The sequence below is a fragment of the Lepidochelys olivacea genome (genome assembly GCF_965140295.1).
Source record: "Lepidochelys olivacea isolate rLepOli2 genome assembly, chromosome: 9".
Taxonomy (NCBI): Eukaryota; Metazoa; Chordata; order Testudines; family Cheloniidae; genus Lepidochelys; species Lepidochelys olivacea.
Genome location: NC_140419.1, coordinates 80,543,742 through 80,569,874, shown reverse-complemented (window position 1 = coordinate 80,569,874; position 26,133 = coordinate 80,543,742). Strand labels below are relative to the sequence as shown.

The 26,133-nt window shown below is 43.3% G+C and overlaps 1 protein-coding gene across 2 annotated transcripts in view; it reads right to left on the bottom strand.

The window, feature by feature from the left end:
* LAS1L (LAS1 like ribosome biogenesis factor) overlaps positions 1 to 19,958 on the bottom strand; it is a 47,548-nt gene extending 27,590 nt beyond the window's left edge. The window contains exons 1-7 of one of the 2 annotated variants that reach the window (XM_084640128.1): positions 19,887 to 19,958; positions 18,698 to 18,823; positions 18,424 to 18,493; positions 16,546 to 16,627; positions 14,413 to 14,607; positions 10,738 to 10,784; positions 4,628 to 4,737 (exon numbers count right to left, since the gene is read on the bottom strand). In XM_084640128.1, the coding sequence (XP_084496254.1) occupies positions 4,628 to 4,737; positions 10,738 to 10,784; positions 14,413 to 14,607; positions 16,546 to 16,627; positions 18,424 to 18,493; positions 18,698 to 18,823; positions 19,887 to 19,915 (659 nt within the window). In that variant the 5' untranslated portion in view covers positions 19,916 to 19,958. Of the gene's footprint in view, positions 1 to 4,627; positions 4,738 to 10,737; positions 10,785 to 14,412; positions 14,608 to 16,545; positions 16,628 to 18,423; positions 18,494 to 18,697; positions 18,824 to 19,234; positions 19,478 to 19,886 lie in introns of those variants that run through there. The other variant, XM_084640127.1, reaches the window with a different exon arrangement.
* Between the last annotated feature and the right edge of the window lie 6,175 nt (positions 19,959 to 26,133).

Sequence of the window (26,133 nt, the reverse complement as noted above, 5' to 3'; positions counted from 1 at the left end):
GGGGTAGGGGCAAGGGATGCCCCTTCCCTCTTTCCCCCCTCCCCGCACACAAAAATGTTTGCTAGAAAGTCCATCCAGAGGTTGTCCTGTCCTTGGGCCAGAGAAGTTACCTGTGCCCAAGCACGAACAAAAAGGAGGCTGGACTGAAGTCCAAAATTGTGAAACCAGCAGTTACAGGAAATAAATTTTCTTGGAGGCTTGGAGGAAAATATCAGAAAATGAAAACAAGTCTAAGGCAGTTTATTGCAATCGCAAAACCTCTCTCTAGCACCATCACCACTGCACGCTCCAGCTCTCTGTTGGTTTTACAAGTGGAGAATTGGTATTTTGCAATCCCATCCTCCAGAGGTGGCTGCCATGAGCAAGAATCTCCTTACATAACAGTAACAGCCCAGTGCAGTGCAGTGCAATGCAGCCAGATTCATAGTACCCCACGTGACCCCAGCGATCGGATTACCCCATGAAAGTACTTAGTAAAGAACTGGAACACAAGTCACAAGCTATAAATCTTGTTACATTAACAGATGCTCACTTCCCCCTTCTTTCTTCCTGCTTTCACAGTTTGGAGTCTTTGTTTTTCCAGAGAAAAAGCCCTAGTAATCATTACATAATGCAAAAACAAAAACAGCTAAGTAATGGCATCCAATTACATTTTATTAATAAAGCTACGAGGGACACATTATTCAAGTACTTATTTTTAAGGGAGTGGAGTGTGGCGGCATGGCAGATCCTTCCCCCACTTTATAAAAACTCCTTTAGGTCATAGGCTATGTTCAAGCCCCATTCTCTGTCATCTAGTCACTGCGCCAAGTCACTGCCCTGAAACTACAAGGGAGGCTCCCAGAGGTGAAATTTGAACAGTGAAAGGTGGAAGTGAAAGCTAGGCTATACAGCTTTTATAGCTAACCATCTGGCCACAAGGTTTCCTCTCACCATTATCTAATCCTTCACAAACTCTCATGTCTCGGGCTCTCTTCCTACAACAACTGGTACCAATGACCTGGAGCAGAAAGGCTTTATATCACTTTCCTGGTCTTTTGAGACATCCAGTTCTCCACAAACCAAGGACATTGACTATCAAAAGTTAAAACAATTAAATAAATTAACAGCAAGAGCTGACAAAAAAAAAATCTACTTTTTAGTTTTGTGGCAGTTTCTACAAATGTATCTTGTGAAGTAGCAGAGATATCATTCCAACTTCAAGCCTCATTCACACTCTGCCTGTTCTCTAAAGCAGTGGCTCTCAACCTTTCCAGACTACTGTACCCTTTTCAATAGTCTGATTTGTCTTGTGTACCTCCCAGTTTCCCCTCACTTAAACTACTTACTTACAAAATCAGACATAAAAATACAAAAATGTAACTGCACACTACTGCTGAAAAATTGCTTACTTTCCTATTTTTACCAGATAATTATAAAATAAATCAACTGGAATATAAACATTGTACTTACATTTCACTGTATAGTATATACAGCAGTAGAAACAAGCCATTGTCCATATGAAATTTTAGTTTGCACTGACTTCGCTAGTGCTTTTTACTGTAAAACACTGTAAAACTAGACAAATATCTAGATGAGCTGATGTACCCCCTGGAAGACTTCTGAGTACCCCTGGTTGAGAATCACTGCTAGATGCTTACTGTATACCCTCAGCTACAGTATGAGGAGTGGCTGTAGTGACACCCATCAGCCACAGTAACCAAGAGCAACACAAAAACTTTCACTTGAATGTAAGTTAACTCCAAGAGGATTCTCTTTCATGCTTTCTTGCTCTACAGAACTCCAGCCTGGTACCCAGACCTGTGTACAGCAGATACTTTAATTAAAAGGGCTACCGTTTATTTTGCCCAGGTGCTAGCAAAGAGAAACCACTGCTCAGATACTGAATTCAGCCAGAAACCCAAAGAGAATTCTTCCAAGCACCCACATTAAATATTCACAGCATGATACACACAATATGCTTAAAAAAAGGGAGTTTGCAACGTAAATAATTTAGAGAAAACATTAGTGCAGCGCTGCTATGCCAATGGTGGAAAGCCAGCACTGCAGAGCTCTGAGAGTGCTTAAGTCGGCAACCCTAAGGCCACAGATTCCTTAGGGTTTCATCACCTCCAAACATTTTTAATTGGGCTGACACAAATTCACCTCTCCCGTAGCATATAATGATATTTGGTGTGTGACAGGATCAGGCCGGATGGCTACAGGAAAGTAATAGAAGGCAGATATATTAGCCCCAGGCTAAGTAGGTCCCTTTTCCCTGGGTAAGGTAACAGGGAAGGTTCCAGATCAATCAGGAACCTTCTGGAGACAATTAAGACAGGCTGATTAGAACACCTGTAGCCAATCAATTAAGGCAGGCTAATCAGGGCACCTGGGTTTTAAAAAGGAGCTCACTTCAGTTTGTGGTGTGCGTGTGAGGAGCTGGGAGCAAGAGGCACTAGGAGCTGAGAGTGAGAACGCGGACTGTTGGAGGACTGAGGAGTACAAACATTATTAGACACCAGGAGGAAGGTCCTATGGTGAGGACAAAGAAGGTGTTGGGAGGAGGCCATGGGGAAGTAGCCCAGGGAGTTGTAGCTGTCACACAGCTGTTCCAGGAGACACTCTAGACGGCTGCATTCCACAGGCCCCTGGGCTGGAACCCGCAGTAGAGGGCGGGCTCGGGTTCCCCTCAAATCCTCCCAACTCCTGGTCAGACACAGGAGGAGTTGACCTGGACTGTGGGTTCAGAAAAACAGCCAAGCTGAGGGCTGCTGTGAAGCTCCAAGGCGAGCAAATCCGCCAGTAAGCGCAAGACCCACCAAGGTAGAGCAGGAACTTTGTCACAGGTAGTATAAGTAGAGCAGCAGCTTCTAAAAGGCCATTCAGAGGCACAAACAGCTCCAAGTTGTCAAGTGAAATATTTTTGGAGAAGCCTAACTAATTAAGGACCAGACAACATTCTGGGTGCATTTGGAAATGCACTTCAAGTGCTGAATGTACCCAGTACACACTCATACAGCATAGCGAGAACAGTGGAAAACAGAGCAAAAGCTGAGAGAGGACACATCTGATGACACACCAAACCCAGAGCAGTGCTTCAGACAAGCTGCTAACTTATGATTTCAGGGTTTGTGGGGGTAAGGTTTTCACAGAAACAATCATGAAGGAATACTACAAGATGGTTTACCGTACCATCTTGCTCTTAATGGAACAAACATACCAGGCTATGTAATAGTCCTAACGTGAAGAGAAGCTATACAATGTAGGATTCTCCAGAGAAATGACACTCCCTTCAGTCGGAGCAATGATCATTCTCTCCTATATATTTGATTCCCAAAGGCTTTGCACAAAATCTTGGACATATGTGTTCAAATAGACAAGAGCATCAACAAGGTAGCATTAGGAAATCACTGCAATATATGATCAGATCTAGTTGCAAAGCTTGTCTGCTTCAGTTTTGCCATAATTAAAAATGTACTAAGTTCACTTTCTTTTCCTGCATCAGCACCTACCTGAATCTCTCCAGTCGATCCCATTTCACATTAGAGTCAAGCATCTTGTTTCATCATCAAAACCTTTCACCGCTCTGTCCCCTAGTGTGTTTCCCCTTGCCCCACCAATGATGCCAACCTCAAGTACCCGTTTGTCAGCTTCTTACACTGACATCTTTATGCTTTCTTCCTTGATACCCCCTATATCTGAACTGAAGGGCAAAACTACCATCCAATGATCTTTCAATTCCCTCTTTAGGATCCCCCTGCAACTGATACCTAAAAGAAAATCAACCAATTTATGATGTCCAGGTTAAAGTGCAAATGGGGGCATCTGACATTCTTTATATTTCTAATTATCAAAAACTTTGCAGCTACATTTCTAACATATATTATATATTTGATATCTCTCTCCCAGCCCTGCATGTGTCACTTGTCTCAGACTGCAAGATTCTTGGGGCAGGGACTGGGGCTTCATACGACTTTGTACAATGCCTAATGAGGCTCCATCCCAATCGAGTCCTCCAGGATCTACTGTTACACAAATATTTAATGATGTGAACAGAGCTAATATTGCCCCATAGAGGTCTTGCGAAAGTTAGACCATGTCCACCTCATAAGGCTGTTGTGAAACTGAATTCTCAGATGGAAGTAGAACATTCACAAGGAACTACTGCTCTATTTTCTTTCAATTTCTTCATCTCTGCTGCCATTTTGCCAGCTGCCTGTATAAAGCACTGATGTGTAGTGCTTCATAGAACTGGGTTTATTCTACTTCTCGGGTAGAGCATATTGCCAAAGGGTTAAATACACAAAACCACCCCATCGGTCAAAGTGACCTTGACTGAGTTGTCAATTATCCCCACCCACCCACAAGCAAATGGCTGCTGAGGTTAGAGCAACAAAGAAAAAGGAAGTAGAAAGAGTGGTCACATATCCAAGGGCCAGCTGCACACACAGGCCCCTGGCAGGGGAAACATTCTTTAGCAGAAATCAAGAACTAAGACCATAGGTGAGTTATCATCAGCAACCTATGACTTTGTCTGTGACTAACTTAAAGTACCCAGTAAAATGGTGCAAGCAGACAGCCCTACAGCTGTACAGAGTTATGGTTCCTGCCTGGAGTATGCGGCTGCTCTCCAGATAAACTGTACCTGCTCTCTTGCAACAAGTCTTTAATCTGAGCCAAAATCCACTCCACCTCGGAGGAAGAATTACACCATGCTTTGCGGGCCTTTCGTAAGGACTGAAGCTCCTGAAGAACCTGCATAAGAGAGAAAACAGTATCAGTAAATAAATATATTTTGCTACATGGGAGTCACTGAGAGCAGGAGGCACTACTATAAAGAGCAGATGCATAATCCAGGCATTTCATTCATAACCCTGAGAGTGGCTCTCAGAGCTTCCCTCTCAACCGCATTATAAAGCACTAATACGGAAGTGTTCTGACTAAGGACAGGCCTAAACTGAAAGGGGAGCATGATCAAGGATTCAGAGGCAGAAAACTAGGTATTAGGACTCCCTGGTTCTATCCTCTGCTCTCCAGCAAGTCCATCTCTGTTCCCAAGTGCACACCTGTAAAATAGATAATGCCTACTCGAGTCAGGATTTTGCCATTAATGTTAAGCACATGGCAGAGACGCAAGTGTCAAATCAGCTTAGTGATCTATGCAGCATTCAGGATGCAGTAGCAGTTGGAAAACAGCAAGCAAGGTGTCAGGCTATACCAAGAATAGGAAAGACTAACGCTAGAGACATATGCTGCCACTCTAGAAATCAGACTCGCTTTCAGCTTCACACACACACCCTTTAGCACAAAGTTATACACTCTGCTAATAGGGACATTCGCACCCAGAGCAAGTAGCATTTCCATCACTACCCTGAAAAGTACCAGTATAGGGCACCTTCCGTTTACAGCTGGGAAACCACAGGCATAATGCCAGTGGAGGCTGCAGGGAATGTGACATCATTGAAAGTGTAAATTTCCCAATGTTTTGGTGACATGCTCTCGCAGTTTTTGTGCATGGGAGAAGGTGCAGAGACTTTTCAGCACAGGGCCCTCTGCACTATATTTCACTCCCTTCTGTGGTACACCGGAGTCTTCTGGGGAGGGGTGGCTTAATATGCCTTCTGATTTTAATATCTGTGTCAGGGGGTAGATGGCATTAATTTACTGAGCACTAATATGGTGGGGTTCATCCTGTATGGAAAAGAGACATGGCCACACACTGCCAAGCTGACAGTGTAAATCAGACTCAAACACCACGTACATGATAAAAGTAGGTCAACCCTTCGTGTGCTCAGTGATTTTTTAAAAAAAAGACATTTCAGCACATGGTGTTCATCACCAACAGGACTTCCTGCAGAATTCTGTTCTGAGGAGGCTGATGAATACGGAGAGTTAAGGAGTCCCATACACAGGGGTAGGCACAGAAGTTGTTGTGCAGATGATGAGACTGAAGGAATACCAGTTAGGCCCTGGAAGAACCTAGAGAACCGTGATTTCTTGTGCTTGTCTGAAGTTGCGTGTGTTTAATTTGCTTAGCACAGGTCACAATGATGAGGTGCAACAGATGTTTTAAGTAACAAAAATCAAGTCTGAGATGTGACCTGAATATCACGAATCATTAAAATATCTCCAAGCCAGTTAAACATGAACATGTGCAGGAATATGTGTCCTTATGTTAGAGTATTTACTAAAGAAACTCACCTAGGTCTGATCTACACATTAATGTTTCACTGTTACAGTCAATTCAGTGATCTTAGCTTTACCAGTATAGTTAAAGCAGTACAACCTCCCTAGTATGGATAAAATTATACTGCTATAAAGATGTCTTATACCAGGATAGCTTGCTGAATGGTAATAGCTATACTAGTATAAAGGCACCTGTACACCAGTATAACTGTACTATAATTGAACTGTAGTTCAGACAAGCCATTTGTAAAACTAGTTAATTTCCAAAATTTAACATTGATTCTAGAAATCCATACATCTTTTTAGGTCTATAGACATCCACTGTTCCCAGGTATGGACCTTAAAGAGTAAGCCATTGGCATTTTACAGTCTCTAAAATGCAAAATCAAACTGTACATTTTATCAACAGCAGCTAATTCAAGAATATCTCTAGTTCAGTGATGTAAGAATCATTTGTATCCAACGCAATATTTAAAATCAGAACCAATCTCAGATACAATTAGGATTACTTCATAAATTAATCAAGCTAGTTCACACCACCTCTGAACTGTTGGATGGAAATCTTGTAGAAATAATAATAATAATCTCACTCTTCTGTTACCAGTGTATTGCTTCCACAGAGTTTAACAGTGTGAAAAGTTATTTCTTGCCATTAATTACTTCTATTGTTCATTATATGTATTCCCTCCATCATGAAAACACTTACCAAACACATCACATATGAGTGCAAGAACACTTTACCCTATAAAGTTGTAGAACAGCATACTGCACAGTCACTAATATCATTTAGCCTCTCTGGAGCAGTTTCCCCCACACTTTTAAAATGAGGATAATTTGCTTATTGTACTGTAAAGTCTCAATGTTTGTAAATTCCCTCAACACTCCTTAATTCAATGTGTCATTATATACATGCAAATTATTACTATCCTCTATATACCAAGTCTGTGAAACAGTTTGTTGCTAATTCTAAAACTATAAGCCACATGTAATTGCTTCTATGAAAGTCTACTCACTCCATCCGGAACTTGCTTAGCCAAGTTCCCGTAATCTGGAGCTTCTTGGATTTGCAATGATGAAGTCATGCCTCACTAAATGTGATTTTGATTGCAAAGGATTTTCCCCTTGAATATTCTAGGATATCTGGGCACTACAGTGAGAGCAGAGGAAGGAGAGACAATAAAAGAGGGGCTGGGGAATTTAATCCATGATGTATCAATTGTTTTAAAAACAAAACTTTAAAAAAAAGTATTTAGAAGTTTTCCCCTCCTACACAGAGCAACTATGTCACCTTCTCTTCATCTTTCCTACTCTCTCCCCCTGCATTGCCAGGTGCTGTCCAGGACACTATAAATAGCTTTGGGCAGACTATTAAAAAAAACCCACACAAAACAAAAGACCCCTGAGTTATTGGAACAGTCACTTCCTGCTCTGCTCCAGAAAAGGGTGGGAGTGCCTGAACTTTCCAAAAAATGACTTGTAAGGCCGATTTATTACCTGTCCCATCATTGCAATGTATCACATTTAATGTCTGGTTAAATTGGGCCATGTTTTGATTAACAGTTTATTTGTAATGAGAAAGAATGGGGGATAAGAGGGGTTTTGAGAATCCCAGTACTGAAGAAATGTGATTTATTTGTTCCAGAATGGAGCCAATACAGGAAACTATTCCCTGCATCTGACCTTCCTCCCCAAACCTTTTTGGTAAGAAATACATAAATATTCCCCAGCAGATATTTAGCAATGGTTTTGCAGTAAACCAACCTATGTGCTGAGAACTATATCTATGAATTTATAATTCAGATCATATATTTAACATAACAATCAAATAGATAAAAAATGAACAGGGGGGGGAAAAAAAGCATTCAAATAGGAGTTTTACAGAGATCCTGTCCATGGATCTCCTACTGTGTTTGGTGGGCATAATTCTCAAAATGGTATACTCAATACATTAAAAATGAGAGGAAAATGTTCACACCGTTTATTCCACTGAAGATTTATTTTCCAGCACTCAGCTACATTCCCAGGCCTTTCCTATAGTTAATAAGCACAGACTGGAAAGAACACCTTACTTAAGAGATGTCCAACAAAAAGGCTGGTGTACAGGATAGCATGTTTGGAGGGTATGGTATCAGAAGCAAGCATGCTAAAGGGTTTATTTGGTTAGTTGATATCAATAGCAGGGCATTTATACATGGTCATTCATGCATACCATTTTGATGAAATAATGTTGCTTTTCTTTAGCAGTTGACACAGAACTAAGGGAGGGGAGGGGGGATTTTTAAATGCACAAATGGGAATTAAGTGCCCAATATCTATTATCTTTCAATGGGAATTGGGTGCCTTTATTGCCCCTTGTGCCTCTGAAAATCTCACACCAGATTTAAGGAATTGCCAGGAGACAACTGTCCAGCCAATAAAACATTATATATACACACCTGTCAACTTGAAATGTAGCTAATGAGTTAAAAGGTAATTCCAGATCATGCACCAGCTTCTTCCCTTCCACTGCCAGTTTATGTACTTTTATAATCACAATTTCCTATTCATTTTGTAACTTTTTCCTCTCCCCTATCACTACTGTAATGACCCAGGAGAAAGACACTGACTGTGTTTCACAGTTTCCCTCTATATAGTACTGTGAAACAAACAGAATAAACTAGAAAAATTATTTCCTAATCTTTCAGTTAATGTAAGTATTACTTGTAACAGCAGTAACATTTTTCAGACAGAAATGTTATTTACATACACAATTACCAAATACACTGTTTCCCAAGGATTTTAGGAATTGGGATGGGGATGCGTCATTATCTCCACATATACCTCACAGAGAAATCTGGATGTTTATTCTAAATACATTGTAAAGTTGCCAGTTGTAGTTCTTACCTATGGTTTAGTTAATGGTCTGTGGGGTGGAGGAGAAGGAGTTACTGGAAAATATTACTTTAGGGAAATGGAGATGAGTTCTCAACAGACTTGATCCAAAGCCCATATAAAGCCAATGTAAAGACTCCCACTGGCTTCAGTCCTTATCTGAAGGTCTTCTAAGGTACCTGTCACCAGGGTATCTCAACATGCTTTACTAAGGACATAAGTATCATTATTGTTGTTTTAAGGAGAAGGAAGCTGAGAAATTGAATTATTTGTCGCAAATCACAAAGCAAGTCAGTGGTAGAATTTCTGTAAGAGTAGAATCCAGGTCTCCTGAAGCCCAGCACTATCCCTATCAACTGAACCCTGACACAAATACAGCAGGCTGGCTGATGGAAAAGCTGGACTGAAGATCTTAGACTATTTTAAAATGACTGATATCAATCAGCTTCTAAAGACTTGAGTTCAATAATTAAAAGTATATTGTTAAACCTCCTGCAGGAATAAAAAGGCACAGGATTTGCAGAGACAGGTTTGGGGCTATTACATATAAACACAAACAACCATGCTATAACGTTTAATCATGTCCCAAGCCACAAGAAGCCCACATTTCTTGCTCTCTGAAGTGAACCTGTGCCTGCTTTGCTTTGATGAATCACACAAGACACTTAGTACCAGGAGAGAAAAGAGCACAGCCAAGCTACATAACAGAGAGCTCTCTTCATCAGCAATGCTCACAGCCCCATCTACAGGTCACTGGATGAACTGCTATGTCACTGACAACACAGGGCCTTCACACTTTCGATAAGAAATGGCACTTCTGAAACTGGCAAAAATCACCTAAGTTTCAGTCTACTTCTACTACTAGCAGGACTGCAAAGCAGCATGGGCAGAATCATCAGAAGTACTGGTATGACACTCCTATGCAGGTTTTTCCCCCAGGATGATTTAAAAATTACTGGTGGGGAAAAAAGATATTCCTATAATTACATGTAAGGCTAAGATTTGGTCATAGTTATTTTTAGTAAAAGTCACAGACAAGAAACCATAATTCACGGAAGCCATGACCTGTCTGTGACTTTTGCTGCTGTGGCTCTATGGTTCCCCCTGCCATTGTGGTGGCAGGGAGCTGTGAGGTTCCTCCTCTGCCTGTGGCAGCTGAAAGCTGCGGGGGAGCGCGGGGGGCCTCCACCCATGGCGTCTGGGAGTTGCAGGGTGACCGTATTTCCCAAAGAGAAAACGGGACACCCCCAGCCACTCGCCTGAGGTGTCTCCCTTCCCTTCGCCCTGTGCGAGGCTGTTGCCCGTCACTGGAACCCCAAGGACGGCCCCCTCAGGAGTGTGTCATCTGTTGCTGGAACCTTGTAGGGGCCCCCTGTCACTGCTGCCACCTGTCGCTGGAACCCTGCCAGGGCCCGCTGACTTCCAGCTCCAGAGTGCCTCAGCCCCTGGGGCTGAAGCAGAGAATGTCATGGAGGTCTCTGGAAGTCACAGATTCCGTGACTTCATGATCTCAGTGACATAAACTAAGCCTTAATTATATGTGAACTAGCCAATCTTGCACACAGATATTCCAAGTCAGGCCTTGCAAGGCATGTCAGTTTTCTGAGTCTGAATAAGAAGATTTGTGATAAAAGCACAGAAGCAGTTACACAGCAGGGAAAGAAGCAGCACTCGAAGAGTTAATCAAATTGCACTTACCCCAAACTGCTGATTTTTGTAGGACACCAGCAGCTCTCTGACTTTCTCTAGAAATAAATACAATTACATGGTTTAAACAGGTAATGAGGAGCTAATATAACTCCCATTTCACACAGAGAAATGGAACCTTCCTATCTTTAAGGAACTAGTGAGCTATCCTCTCCAAACTGACCCCCCTTGGGCAAGCCATTTACATACTGTTCAATGCTTACTCAAGGCTTAAGACAGTGAAATGCAGAGATTATATAAATCCATACCTGGCAATTCTTTGATTATACTAGATTAGCAGTTCTCAGTCTCTTCAGTTCAATACAGGAATTGCCATACTGGATCAGACCAGTGGTCCACCTAGTCCATATTTTGTCTCCAACAGTGACCACTTCCAGATGCTACAGAGGAAGGTGCAAGAAACCCTGTCATAGACAACTACAAAAGAACTTGACCATAGGAAGAGATGTTTCCTGTACCTGACAATTAGTAGTTATCTTGTGCTTTGAAGCATGAGGGTTTCTAGCCCTTATAATTTTGTTTTAAGTCCTATGTAATGGAACTGTGGATGTTATAAACATACAATCCTTTTTGTACTCCTATTAAACTCTTGACATTGAGGATATATTGTGGCAACAAATTCCACAGGCCAATTACGTAAGTCAAATTGTATTTCTTTTCATCAGTTTTAAGTGTTTGTCTACGTCTGGACTTCTTCTGCTTCTACTGTATCTATGAGACAAGATGACCAGAAATGAAGATAGTGTTCTGGCTGAAGATGTAACAGTTCTTCCAAAGTGAATTTCCCTGCATTTGTTATCACTGAGTTTTATCTGCCATCAGGCTGCCCAATCACCTGGCTTTGATTAGGTCTTCTTGGAATTCTTCAGAGTATTTTCTAGTTTTAACTATGTTAAATAATTTAATCATATTAGGACATGTCTACACTAGAAATGTGAGTCGACTTATTAGGCAAACTGTCAACCACCACAGTAATTGTTACTATGTCCACACTATCCTTCTCCCGTCGGTGGTGCGCATCCTCAACAGGTGTGTTTCCACTGACTTAAGAGGAACAGTGTGGTGGGCTGAGAGCCTGAGCTCTCAGCTCCACATGTAGCTTCCTGCTGGGAACCCGGCAGCTGCCCCGAGGCTCCCTGCTGAGCCAAGAGCCGGAGGAGTGGAGGAGCCAGGCTCCCAGCAGCAGGGAGCCTCCTTGCAGCACCAGGGTTCCCCATAGGGAGCGGGAAGTGTCCGGCAGAAGCCTGGCTGGCAGTAGGGAGCTGGGATGGCACAGCCCGGCTTGGAGTAGGGAGCCCGGGCAGCAGCTGGGCTGGGAGCAGGGAGCAGCCAGGCTCCAAGCGGGGAGCAGGCAGGCGCATGGAGCCGTGAAATTGACAAGAATGACAGCCAATAGCCCATGTAAGTAATGCAGTGTCTACATGGACACTGCATCACCCTAACTACCCAGACATAAGCTCTAGGCCTCTCGTGGAGATGAAGTTATGATATTAGTGTAGTACAGCACTTACATCGGCAGGAGCAAGGCTGTAGTGTGTACACTGACATAATTAGGTCGACATAAGCTGCCTTACGTCGACCTAACTCTGTAGGGTAGACCAAGCCTGAGTCTCAAACCATAAGACGTTGGCTCCTTCAGCCAATACCCTCTGTCTCTTGGTCACTTTACACACACAAAGCCACGAAGTAACGTAGACTAGGCTCACAACCGAGAGGCAGGGTCTGAAAGCAGACCAACTGATATTAAAAAAAAAAAAAAAATCAAAGGCAAGAAAGGACCATTATGTTCATTTAGTCTGACCCCCGGATTAACACATTTAATAGAATTTCACCCAGTACTTCCTGCATCAAGCCCCTAACTTCTGGTTGAGAGAGCATCTGTCCAAAGCTCAATTAGACTGTGACCCCTAGACTCAATTTCATGTAGGGATTGATATATTAATAAATCCTGCACCCAACATTCTTCCTAATAACCTGGCTTTTTCAGGAGGCATTAGAATGATTCTACTGTGAGAACTGCTTCTACCTTTTCAGCTACTATTCACTACTCAGCACTTCCCATAACTATAATACTGTTCAATTATACAAAACTGCTACTGATCCAGATCTCTTCTGAGAAGGCAGAAGAGCTGATTCAACAGAAGAAGGACCTGGACCAGGCCGAACAGCATGTGTCTGCAGATAAGCAGGAAAATGCAGAAGAGAGATAGGGCTATAGATGAAATTGACTAAAATTCCTTCTTCAGAGAGGTTACTTGGCCAGCTGGGAGGCTCAGTCTAACACTTGGCTTAAGCCACCAGTAAGTTAGACACAGGACTGGAAAAAAGAATTAGTGACAGACAACTAAGGTGCATCTGATCTGCTGGTGTCCTCTCTCTTTGAAGGTGTCTCCTGTTACCAAGAGGCACCGGATCAGCACTTGCTGGATTGATGACCTATACCTGGGGTCTGATTATTATTATTATTTTTTTTAAAAAAGCGGACTCCTATTTTGCACTCAGTTTTATGGGGACCAACTGACATCACTTAGAAGGATTATGTATCATCCCCGCTCAATAGAAAGACACTGCAGAGACCCCTGGACTAAATAGGTGATCTAGGCTTTTCAGGAGTGTAGTGGGGCATTAGAGTGGAACTTGGAATTAACCCTTAGATTTATAGTCAGGAGTTGAAACCTGGTTTGACCAGTTTCAACACTAAATTATTCCAACCTAATACATATTACCCTTATGGTACTGGGGTTCCACTGCTAAGAACAGTGTTTGTGCTGAAATCCAGACAGTTGGTATGAGAAAAGTCAGACCCACCAATAACCATCAAAGCCCCAAACAGCAATTGTACCAGCTGTGCTAAGGGAGTGTAATAGGATGGCCTGCCCCTTTAAGGTCCAGGAGGCCCAGGGCTAGCCAACCCTGCTTAATTAGCCCCGCCCTCCCACACCTGAGCTGGATGTAGGACTTAAAAGGAAGAAGCCCAGCCGTTATGGGCTGATGGTAGAGAAAAGCTGAGCCACAGAAGCAGAGCTAACTCCTGTGGTAAGTCCCTAGAACAAGGGGCCAGGCTTCAGGGAGGCAGAGAAATGGGGAGCTGAAGAGAAACCCAAGAGGCTCAAGATTTTTTGGGAGGTGTGGGGATGCAAGGTTCTTTGTAGCATTTAATTTAGTGTGTAACTTTGGATTTCTACTGAAGAACCCAAAGAGAAGCCCTGAAACTTCTTATTTTATAAAAGAAGTGTGATTCTATTAAGTTCTGTTTGATTTAGCAGGACTTTGTGCTGGCCCAGGGCTAAGCTGGGCAAAAGAACTTTGAAAAGGCCATACGTGAGAAGCCAGGTTGGGGCCTGACCACTTAGATACCTGAGAAGGACATCAAACTTTTAAATGACCTGGCTGGGAGGATCAGGGCATAGAAGACCAGCCATCAGAGGACCAATTAAGTGACTAAGGGGAAAGCCCAGCAACCCCACACCTCATCACAAGGAGGTGCCAGCTGGTGAGTGACTTCTGTGCATGACATGCTTGTTCTGGGGATAGAAGCCTATAACAGGGAGAATATCCATCAAGTAGCAGTAGCAGCAGTACTTGTGTGTTCTTTAAGCTCCCAGCTACTAGAAGATGACCATGATCTAACTTTGATACCTCTGTCACTGTTCCCCAGACACCCACCATGAAGCTCCTTGTGTTTCTGATAGCCCGGTGGTTGTGGGTTCTGAGCCTCCTCTGTGTCACTGTCCACCTCTGCCTCGGTTGCTGCTGCCTCTACCTCCTCATTCTGCTCTTCTTCACATTCTCCAGCCAGACTATTACCCAGCTGACGGCTCCAGTACGTCCGGCGTAGCCACTCCAGCACCACATCACAACCTGAAGGTAAACACAGCAACACGCCCATTTGTTCCCTCTTTATCCCAGAGAAATTCACTCTATTAGAATAGAGCAGGCACTTACTTAATCCGCACTAGTGACTAAGCTCTTTTGAGAGTTACTGAATTCAGAGATGAAATAATACAAACGCTATGGCTAATGTGACTTCCTGCTAAGAAAGGAAGTGTCTTCTGACTGGACAGCCAAAACACACAGACAGCCCTGGGGGGTTGTCAGCTGTCACCTTGCCAGATTCTCAACCTGGATGATTTCAGTCCAAGAGGTGAAAGTTTTTAGAAAACTGATCAGATTCTTATACTGTGCCCATCAATGTAGTATTCAAGCACCTAATTATAGTGTTTGTTACCTAAGCAAAGACTATAAACATCCAATTGTCTGACAACTTTTTTTTCTAGTCACTATCTCACTACTATAACCACTTGTAAAAATTCAGCGTCCACTCCAGAGGAGACCACTGGTTCTCAATCTTTCTAGGCTCAAGACCCATTTGTAAGTGTTTATGGCCCGCTGAGATGCAGTAAATAGGGGGTGGAGGCCCTGGGGTGGTTTTAGTCAGGTCCTGCCCTCCTGGAGGGGTATGTCCTGCCCAGCACACTCTCCACAGTGGCAGCTCCTGTGCTGTGGGGCTGGCTGGGCTTGGCTCTCTGCTCTAGGCTTTGCAACCTCTGGGGTTGCAGCACTGCTCAGATTTGGCCCCATCCCCCTGACTGGACCAAATTTGTGTGAGTGGAGTTGTGACCTAGCTCATGGGGTTTCAGTGCCATTCACTCAAATTTGGACTGCCATCATCATGATGGCTGGGCCAGACCTGAGTGGCACTGGGCCCCCAGAGGCTGTAGTGCCTGGAGCAGGGAGGCAAGCCCAGCCAGCCTGTGGGACAGGAGCTGTCATCTGACCTTTAGAAACATTCTGGTGACCCAGTTTAGGGTCCCAACCCAAAGGTTAAGAAAACCTGGATTAGATAACTTCTAGCAAAATCCCTTTCTATCTAGCACCTCAATAATTAAACCAAAATTTGCAGACTTGGATACCTACTTAGACATCAGACCGCTTATGCAGAGGTGCTGAAAATCTTACTTCAGTGAGAATGGTAGTGGGTGCTGCCAATTCTCAGCACCTCTGAAATCAGATCTCTTAATCCAAGTCCCTCTATGTAGATTTAAGTGCCAGAATTTGAACACAGTCTGACAATCTTGTTTTAAATCTATTAATTTCTGCTGTACAGGAGTAATTCCAGCCCCACTCAGCTCCCGCAATCAGGGATGGCAGACAGAAGGGGTGCAGGAGCACCTATAGCATAACCAGTTTTCGGTTACCATAAAATGGTGCCAGCTCCATTTGTCATTCCTTCCCTTAAAACCAATGGAGTTGTAGTCCTTTCCCTCCCTTCCTCCACATCCCTTTCAGTTGGCTTGTGAGGCTTTTCAGTTTCTTATTTTAGATTTTCCCCCTCTTCTCCCAAAACTAGAAGCTTTGGAAGGAAAGGGCCTGCCTCCTTCATTCCCTCAGTCTCTTGACCTCTCACCTACACCATTCTGCTGTCCCCAGCCTAAGGCCACATTGCCCCTTTGGCAGGATAACCCACTGTAGCACCCCACTTCCCAGATTCTCCTCCTTCCCCTCCCCCAGGCTACTGCCCCCCTCCAGTCATAGGCACGCCCGTCACAATCAGCTGGCAAGGCCCTCCTTGCCCAGCCCACTGGGGCTGCTGCCACATCTGTCTCTACATTGACCTCTCCTGGGAGTTTGTGGATCTGCGCTCTGCTACCATGGAGACGGCAAACCCATGTCCAAAGCACCACATAGTAGAATACTGAGAACTGTGCCTGGCAGCAGCAGAAACACAACAACCAGCAGCTCCCAGAAACATAAAAGCTCCTTAGGCACAGAGTGTGCCTGTGTGTACATGACTCTCACCTTTTCGGCAGGCAACTAGCTGAGGCAGTTTCCCATGGGTCAGATCATGGCGAAGGTTCACAATCCAAATTGGGATGTTCATCTTAGAAAGAACCACAAAATTATTACATGAGGCATTGCATTTAATTGCAGCCAGACATGCAGGCAAACAGCCACCCAGGTGAGACAGAGCTCAGAAGAGAGTAAAAAAAAAAACTCCTCACGGCCAGAGATATTCTCCTATGCATATCTCCTTCCTGCATATCTCTGCCTCATCAACTCTTCAGTGCATTACAAGCCTCAGCTGATGGTACCATCTCCCACACCTTCACCTCACTATTTCTTTCTGCTACTTTTCTTGTGACTTTAAAGGGACACAATCACCTTGAAATCTAGTCAGAGTTAGAAGTAACTTCAGATCATACACCAGCCCCAAGTACCAGTTTATTTTTATACTCATTTACATATTTATTTTGTAAGTATTTTTCCTCTCCCCCAACACTTTGTTAGAGACCACCCCCAACAATGGGAAGGTCACCAACCAAGAGGAAAACAGTAAAACTGACTACACAAAATACACAGCAAGCAATTCTCCCCTCCCTCGTCTTTCCATTCTCAAGATTGAAGGTTACATGCAACAATGGCAGATAACACTTTTCAGACAGAAGTATGGATTTACACTAGGGTCCCTTTAATTGGATAACTTACTCTTGTGAAATCTTTTGAGTCAATTTGTTCTAAAGACATTACAACATATTATATTCAACTCTGACTTCCCTTAAGAATAAGTTCTGACTAGGCAGGGAGTTGCGGATTTTGATGTTTGTTTAGGTAATGGAGACATTTTATTCTGTCCTTGAAAATTAAAGTGGTACAGAACCATGAAAGCTAAAGATCAAACAGACTTTGGCCCTGTGCACAAGGCAGGGTGGTGCCTACAGTATAGTCTCAGAACTGACCAGACAAGCATTTAACTGACTTTCATCCCTTCCCCTGGAAATTCTTCAATAAGAGGAAGGACATCACTACCACAGGAGTTCTCTTGCCATTCATCTCAAGTTTCTTTTGCTTTAGTTTGATCCCATTACTACAACTGGATCCTGAGGTTTTGTATTCAGGGTGAGGGGGAAGAAGATCCATTTCTCTCCTCTGAAGCGATCCACTTCAAAAGGAGACAGACCATGGTCACACCGGTGTTGCACAGGAGATTATTGCTGTATTAGCCTTTGCCCTTGAGTGAGATTTCAACACTGGCCTTAAATTCCAAAGGATTTTATAATGGCTCCTATCTAGCCACAGCTCAATATCCAAGAGATGCAAGTACATATTTTTTTGGGGGGAAGAAGAGGTGCTACATATGTTGCAGGGAAATCTTTACATCCAAAGCTGTGTTTCTTCATGGGACTAGGTTCCCCTTGCTCCTCAAACAATATTCATGAAAATAATTCCATTAACCAATCCTAATCTAACTTAAAATTCATACAAAACCAATGTTTTTGACAAACTACCTTGAGTTGCAATAACATTTCTTAATTGCTCAGATTAGGATGGATTTTGATTTAAACTAAAGCATTTTAAGTTACCCCACAGAAAACCTTGCTTTAAATCATCTTTTAGTTTATTTTTCTAAAGAGAGATTGACTTTCATTGGCTGGTAACCATCAAAACGTTGATTTACAACTAAATATAATCTTTACACTAAATTTGGTGCTTTCCCCCCCTCTACGGAGCAGGCTACATCTTTCTCAAACACTAAATCCTTTTAGCTGGCAACAGCCAGGCAACAAGTGGCCAAACGTTTTAACATATAACAGAGGAACATCACTGACAATTAGACACCAACATGTATGTTGTCTACATGCACATGTAAACCAGCAAGGAACTCTTATTCAAAAGTACCTCTTTAGCTAATCGTCTCAGGGGAATGTTGACAATTTTCTGCTTCCGCTCTGTGATTAGATTCACAAACCTATGCAGAGGTTACAGACAAGAGAAGAGTATTTCAAAGATTAAAAACAGCTACCAGAAACCCTGACACTCAGGGGGAGAGTTAACCCACACATTCAAGTGGGATATTGCTGTCAAGCAGCTACAAAATGGAATTGCGCAAGAGAATACTGCACTCCCCCAGAGTCTGTCCTTTTCCAACTGTACAAAGACCTTTAAGTCTTACCTCACGAGAGCCAGACCATACAGAAGGACCAGTTCATGAGATCTCATGTTGCCAGATGTATCCAGGATTTTACAGCGAATCAGATCGGCAGTGCAATCCACAGCTAAAGGCATTCTGTGCCCATACCTAGAGACAGGGGAAGCATAACAAACATTCTTATACCATTCCCATTAAAAAGGGGGAAACGGCAAAAAGTTAATTGCCTTGAGGTCTTCCTGCTGGATTCACAGCCTAGTCCATGTAAGATACTCCTTCACTGCACCAATTCACTGAACAGTCTCCTCAGCAGGTCTCTGCTTATGAGCAGAATAAGAGATACTTTGCAAGTGCTGGATGGAGACGCACGGACACTCAGAGGCCGGACGAGCCAGGGCTCTCAGCACCCCCCACTCTACAAATTATTCCAGCACGCCGGGGCCGGCAGTGCAAGGCGCACCCAGCCAGGACGGGCAGAGCGGGACAGCCGGGGCTCCAGCCCGGCCCCGCCTGGGGCACTGTGGCTCCCCTGGGACAGCCCCTCCGCCGGCGCCCCCTCACCTGCTCCGCCAGCCCGACACCCGGTCCAGCGCGTCCCGCTGCAGCCGGCAGTCCCCGCAGTACAGCCCCACCATCACCTGGTCCCACTCGGCCTTGCTCCTCCAGGCCACCACGGTCCGCCGCGGCGGGCGCTTCCCGCGGGCCGGCGCTGCCGCCCGTCGCCCCGGCTCCGCGCGAGCCCCACTCCCCGCCATGCCGCGCGCCCGGAGCCCAGCCTTTCCGCGGGGCCGTGGCCCCGGCCAATCAAAGCGGAGAGAGGGCCGTGAGCTTCCGCCCTCCTCCATTGGCTCCTCCAGCGAGCACGTGGCTGAGGGAGGGTCTTGCCGCGGGGGCGAGGGTGCGGGCGCGCGCGCGCGCTCCGCAGCAGCCCGGCGCACAGCGTCCCCTAGCAACCCAGCAGGTAAGTGCCCGGCTGGTCCTGGCCCCAGCATCCACTTGTGCTGCGGCACCGCGCTAGCGGGGGGGATCCTGGCCTCTCCCCGCCCTTCCCCAGGGCTGCTGTCTGGTGTTTCCTTGGTCCCTCCCGCTACCCAGCCTGCTTCCTGGCCCAGCCTGCTATACCAGCTCCCACAGGGGCATCCCACTGCTAGCTGGATCATAGTCAGATAGCTTCATCTCCTGGCTCCAAGCCCCAAAGGACTCACACACTTACCCTGGTTTGCTGGCCAGGGCCCAGCCCATACCCCTTCCTCTTCCCCTCCGCCCCCATCTCGGCTACTTGGCTCCACTAGGGGTGTGGCCGGTTGGCGGGGAGAACGGTGATGCTAGGCGGGTTGGGCCAGTGGCAACGCCAGGCAGCTTGGGGCCCCCCTCCGTGCATCCCGTTTTCAGTTTAGAGAAATATGGTCATCCCAACTCTTTGGATTTCAAATGGGCGCCACAACGGTATATCAAGTTAATATAAATATAAATAATTATTTATATAAATATTGAAATAAATTTTAAGCTGAGTTTAAACAGAGCCTCAGGAGCTTCTGTTGACTCCACGGCCTCCCTTTATTCCACGTCTAGCAAAGTGGTAGGTCAGCATGGCTTGTTGAAAACAAACTACTTTGCAACACAATGAAAATTATCACATTTCTGTTTTCTTTCTTTTGCAGGGTAGTTGCACTTTCAACTGAATAAAATTAGCTCATGTGAAAGTGAAATTATTTTGCCTTGACAGAGGTGTAGATGTTTTACTTTATATCAGGTTAGACAAGTCATCACATCTTTTAAATCCTAGTCTAGACAAAACCTAAAAATCGGACATGACACAAGGTGGGTGAGGTAATGTTTTATTGGACCAACTTCTGTTGGTGAGAGACAAGCTTTTGAGTGACACCAAGCTTACCTCAACCAAATATCTATCTCATTCAGTGGTCTTCAATGAGTCAGTCCTCCTCAGGATCCTCAGTAGTGCTGTGGAGAGAGATGGCTTCCATTTATGAATAACAGTACTTACATAGCACTTTGCAGCTGTAAAACAGGGATAAGGCTTATCCCCCTGTTGAAAGGGTTTTCATATCTCAGACAAACAACACAATATATGACGAGTATTATTACTTTCAAAGGACTGTGTAAACATTAACATATACAGCCTCACAACCCCCCTTCCCAGAGGTAGGTAATATTATCCCCATGCTATTACCCCGAAAAATGGATTTTGGAGTGCCCCAGAATAACCGGCCTATCAACACCTTAAGCTATCCCTCCAGAAGTATGGGTTTTCAGGGCAGTTAAGGAAACACTGAAGGACATGGATATAACCTTCCAATAAATGATTGACACCAGCAGTATTCTTTCCAAAACAAAGTGTATTTTATTGATGTAACTAATAATCCCTTCTACAATGTAATCTAAAATAACTACTAATGATCTAAAACATAAATTAGACACAAATCTCTTATTGCAAATTAAAAAAGCATCTAAACTACAATAGCATGCAGTTTAAATTATTCTAAACAATGTGTTCTGCCACAGATGGTGGACAGCAAGTTCTTAATTTTATACTTTGTAATTTTCTTATGTAAAATTTAATTAAAATACACACACACACATGCACACTTCAAGCATACAAATACTAAAACTACACTAAACTATTATACTTAAAACTAAAAACTAGCAGGGTTATGTTATCTGCTAGTTATTAATGGTTGATGCTGATGCTGTTGCTGCTGTTGTCACCTTCAGTCAACTGCCAATTTAGAAAGCTTGGAATTCTCTCTCTCTCTCTCTCTCCAGCAGCTCTTCCTGCTCCTTTCCAGTAGTTCATCTTGCTGTTTCCTGACTGACTGCTGCCTCCTGATCCTCTGCCTTTTATGCTGTCCTGTCAGAACTGTTTTTTATACTGTCTATTTTAATCTCTACTGAGTATGCTCACTACTAGATATTACCTCATCCCTTAGCTACCAGAAGAAGCAAACTGACCTCTTCTCAACCTTATGTTTCACATGCTTATTGTCCAGCATTATCTCATTTGGCACATGCCTAGTTGTGTTGTTTTACCTCAGAGCCATGATTACCTCATCTAACTTACTGCCCATGCTCCAGATCTAGGCAACTTCATGTCCATACCTCATTTTATGCTGAGTTCTGGTCATTTGACTTACAATGTCCTATGGTAAGTAACCTGCAACGTTCTGTGGTGAAATGATTTCTGCTTACTCCAGAGAGAAGCCAGAGACACAAAATGGAGGTTAAGACTGCAAAATGGAATTCAGAATTTCTTCAGTATCAATGCTACCCATATGGACACTGGGACATAGAGAACCTAAGTGACTCCGGATCAGAGGTCAAGCACAATATGAACACAGTAGCATCACACAGAGGACACTGTAATGAGGAAAAGCCACTTCCTGGAATCCCTCCAGCACCTTGGCCATCACATCTGCTGAATGGTGCTTCTAGAGTGACACCTGCATGTCACTGGCTGCATTCTGGAATAGGTACTCCACTTCCTATGGCAGCAGAGAAACATTAATTCCCGCATTAGCATGTTCAAAGTGAAAGGTGTGGCTGTCCCCAGGAGGGAGGCCATTTCTGTTATAGTGCCCTGCCCCTAAATAAAGAAGAGAAACAACAGCGATGCCTCTGAGATCCAGATGGCCTTTCTTTGGAAGTGTGATCAGAGGGGCAGGGAAAGAGGCCTGGAACCCAACACGTCATTTGAAAATGGAATCACCCTTTTTGCAGCTGATGAGCCATGACAGTGTGATTACACCTTTGCAATACTGGGAATCAGATTCTGTATTCTGTATCAGAATCAGTATATGTCCATTGAAGTCAATGGAACTGTCACCATTTATATTAGATGAGGATCTGGGTCTAAGAATCTGTCTGAGTTTTTGCTCAGAACTTAACCCAAGCCCCCAAACCTCTTTGCTACTTGAAAACTTTTCCATGCTGCCTCTCCACTTTGTGTCACGAACAAATACCAAAACACATCAAGGATCCTGTTGGTATTTCTGAGCCCCAGCTCATTTTAGAATTGTGAGAAGGCACTCACTGCCATACAAGAATGGCACTTTTCCTTTCTCGAGTAGCTGAAAGCACATGGCCTCACAATACACCAAGGAAACACACACACACACACACAATCTGGTGTGTCTCATCACAATAGCATTCGTTGGAGGAAAAGTTTGGAGAGCTATTTCCATAAATTAGGACTATTTAATTATTGAGCTTTGTGTGGTCTTTTTCAAATGTCTGTGTATATTTAATCTCTACATTTTGCTCTTACTGTGCTCTTTGTCCTATCTTCAGAAGCCAGGCTAAGGAACTTGTTAGCCAGGCTATGGTCAATGTGGCTGGAAGAGATGATCATGGTCTGTAGAGCTTAATAGATACGGAGTCTGTGTTTTGGGGATATCTGCAGAAATATAAGGCAAGTATGGATCTTAGGGGAGTTGATGTTTCAGAGGATACAAGCTAAACAAAGCCTTAAAGAAATATTGTAAGTGGGATTCACCCAAACTCAGTCATCTGGATTGGTTACAGAGACGGAAGGAAAGGGCTAGAGTCAGTGACCCTAGTATACAGACTACAAAAATCCATTAAGTTCCTTCACCTATATGATCAAGTTCGTCTTTGTCTGGGCTCTCCTTCAGCTTCACCTGCTCTGACAGTATGGTTCTGTTTAAGGGAGAAGTGCTTCCACCTTCTTGGAGAGGAAACTGTTCTCTCACCATCAGCATTTGCCATAGAGTTTCCAGATTTCCTACAGACACAGATTCTTTTCATGCAGATGGGATCTTCCATGAGAATTTGTTTTTCTTGGGCATTTCCGGAAAGGCCTGCCCTTGATGGCTAAAGAGCATGTTTCATTTGCTGCAGGTTGGAAGAGCACTTTTGGAACATGAATCTCTCTCTGCTCCCTAGAGGCGAGTCTTTGAAAAAGGGAGCTTAGCCTGTAAAATAAGGAGCAAATGTATTCTGGCATTCTTTAAAATAAGGGATAGTTTGCACCGGATTCACATTATTCAAGATAGTGGTGTTTTGAAACTTTCTGCTTCGCAAAACATTTGTTCCTCTAATACCCAGGGCTGGTTAATACAACCCAGCCAAAATTGAAGACATATGGGACCATGGGTCAAACCAGAATTATTCTGGGGAAGTTTTAGGGCTTGTGTTATGCAGCAGGTCAGAATAGGTTATCATGGTTGTCCCTTCTGGCCTTAGAATTTTTGAATCTATTAATTTATGAAACTAGAGTTGGCTTTAATTGCTTGTGTGAATATTTCTGCTTCAGTAGAATATGATATGCTTTGTCTGAGGTTTACTTGGGGAGAGGAACCAGGATCTCTGTTCCCCCTTTCTGTCACAGCCTTCACGGAGTACATCACAGGTTCTCCCCTCCTGCTATATAACAGGAAACCTCCATCCACCATATCTGTAATTCCTCCAATCCTAAACATGCACAATCTCTGGATACATTTCCTATTCTGACTCTCACCCTATGGATCTAATGCCTCCTCTGCCAGTGGACAGAAATGGAAACCGCAAAGTTCAATATATATTTTCTTTGGTTATTACCTGGGCCTAGTTATAAAGGTGCTTTATTATTAAACTCCACTCTTTTGTGCACAGAAAGTTTGGACTCTGGCAACTGCTAGGGCCAAGCTAAAAATCAATAAACTTCTATTCCCATAGAACCCAGTAAGAGGAAGAAAAGACTATCATCTAGAAGATTTGTACGTCTGGAAAGATGGATTATCAGCTGAAAACATGTTTAATCATTCTCAACTATTTCAAAATCTGGAATCATTAGCATAGGAAAAATAACCAGTAAACCCTAAATGAAGATTTGTACATGCTATTTATAACATCTAATCAGAAGATAGGCCACCAAAACAATAACAAAGAAATCATAGCTAGACCCATGACAGATTTAGACTGTAGTTTATTTAAACCTCTTTTGTGAAAAGGAATTTCAGGGGAAATTTTACATGTGTATTTTATATAGCCTGATGGGAGTATAGTAGAATTTGTATAGAGTTTTGAATTATATCTTCATGAGATTATTTCTGAGAGAACTACCAAGAGGACAACTAGGGGGTGGAAGTGGAGCTGTATCACTTTCAAAATATTATGATTTATTTCTTGGGTAATGATTACTTAGTTTCATTTATTTTCAATAATGTAAATTCTGAGAGATTAGATAGCTATTGTCAGAATACACATACATTAGACAATCATTACATGAGACAAAAAATTTATATACATTTTGAAAGAAATGAATCCATTGGGGCACCTCTAAGGGAAATAATCTTCATGGAGATAGTAGAACTTGTGTAGAATACCAAATTCTATCTTTGCTTTAGGTTATATCCATGGACATTCACCCATACTAGTCTGCAGAAAGATTAAATAATCTAATCTGCCTCAAAAGAACTTGGAAGATTGAAGCAGAAGGAGAACTGAAAGGTGAATACAGTCAAATCAAAACGGAACGTTGAGAAAACCCCAAATTCTCTCTGACACCATGGGTGGAATTTTGGGGGAAGGGAGGGGCGTTGTCCCTGGCTGGGTAGGGTTATCATATATTTGGGTTTTCCCAGACGTTGCTTCTTTTTAGGTAATCTGCTGTCCATCTGGGCAGATTTTTCAAAAAAGAGGCAATGTCTGGGATTTTTCCTTGGGGAGCAGACAGTGCAGCTCAGAAGGAGCTGTCTCTATGCCTCGATTGGTCCTTCCCCTGCATCTGCAACTTATTGGTCCTTTCCCTGTAGCAGCAGCTGCTGGATCCTGCCCACCCTGGCTGAGCCTGCCCAGTAAGTGCAGAGATGTCAAGGGTTGGCAGTCCTTAAGAACAAGATTTACAGCCCCGAAGAGGGAGATTCAAGCCCAAAGAGTAAGACTTTCCAGGTTGTGTGTTAGGTCATTGCTTAAGACAGGGACTCTCATCTTTCATCCTTGGTGACATCCAATAGTCCATTTTTAATCTTATCACCACTTAATAGTTTGTTTCAAAATGTACACTACTTAATATTGCATACAAAACACTTAAATGGCCTAATTCATACTAAAGTCTAGGGCATGTGAGAATTCTATATGCAAGGCAAACCAAGGAATTTTTAATAAAAATTATTTTCTGGTTGAAACAAAAACCTGGATGGTTGGAGACCCCTTAGAGTTAATAACCCCTGGTTTAGGGACACAGTCAGTGGACAGAACAAGAGAAATTTTTTTTAATGTTTTTATATAAACCTAACAAAAAAGGAACTTTTATCAATATGTTTATTTTGCATAGCACCTTGTCATAGTTATCATCCATTTGAAAAACACTTTACGTCACAAATATTATTTGGTTTGTATATTATTGTTCAGATTACATTTACAGCAAACTAAAATAATCAGATTCCAAAATAAATAAATGCAAAATAAAATTAAATGATTAATAACACAACTGAACAATACAT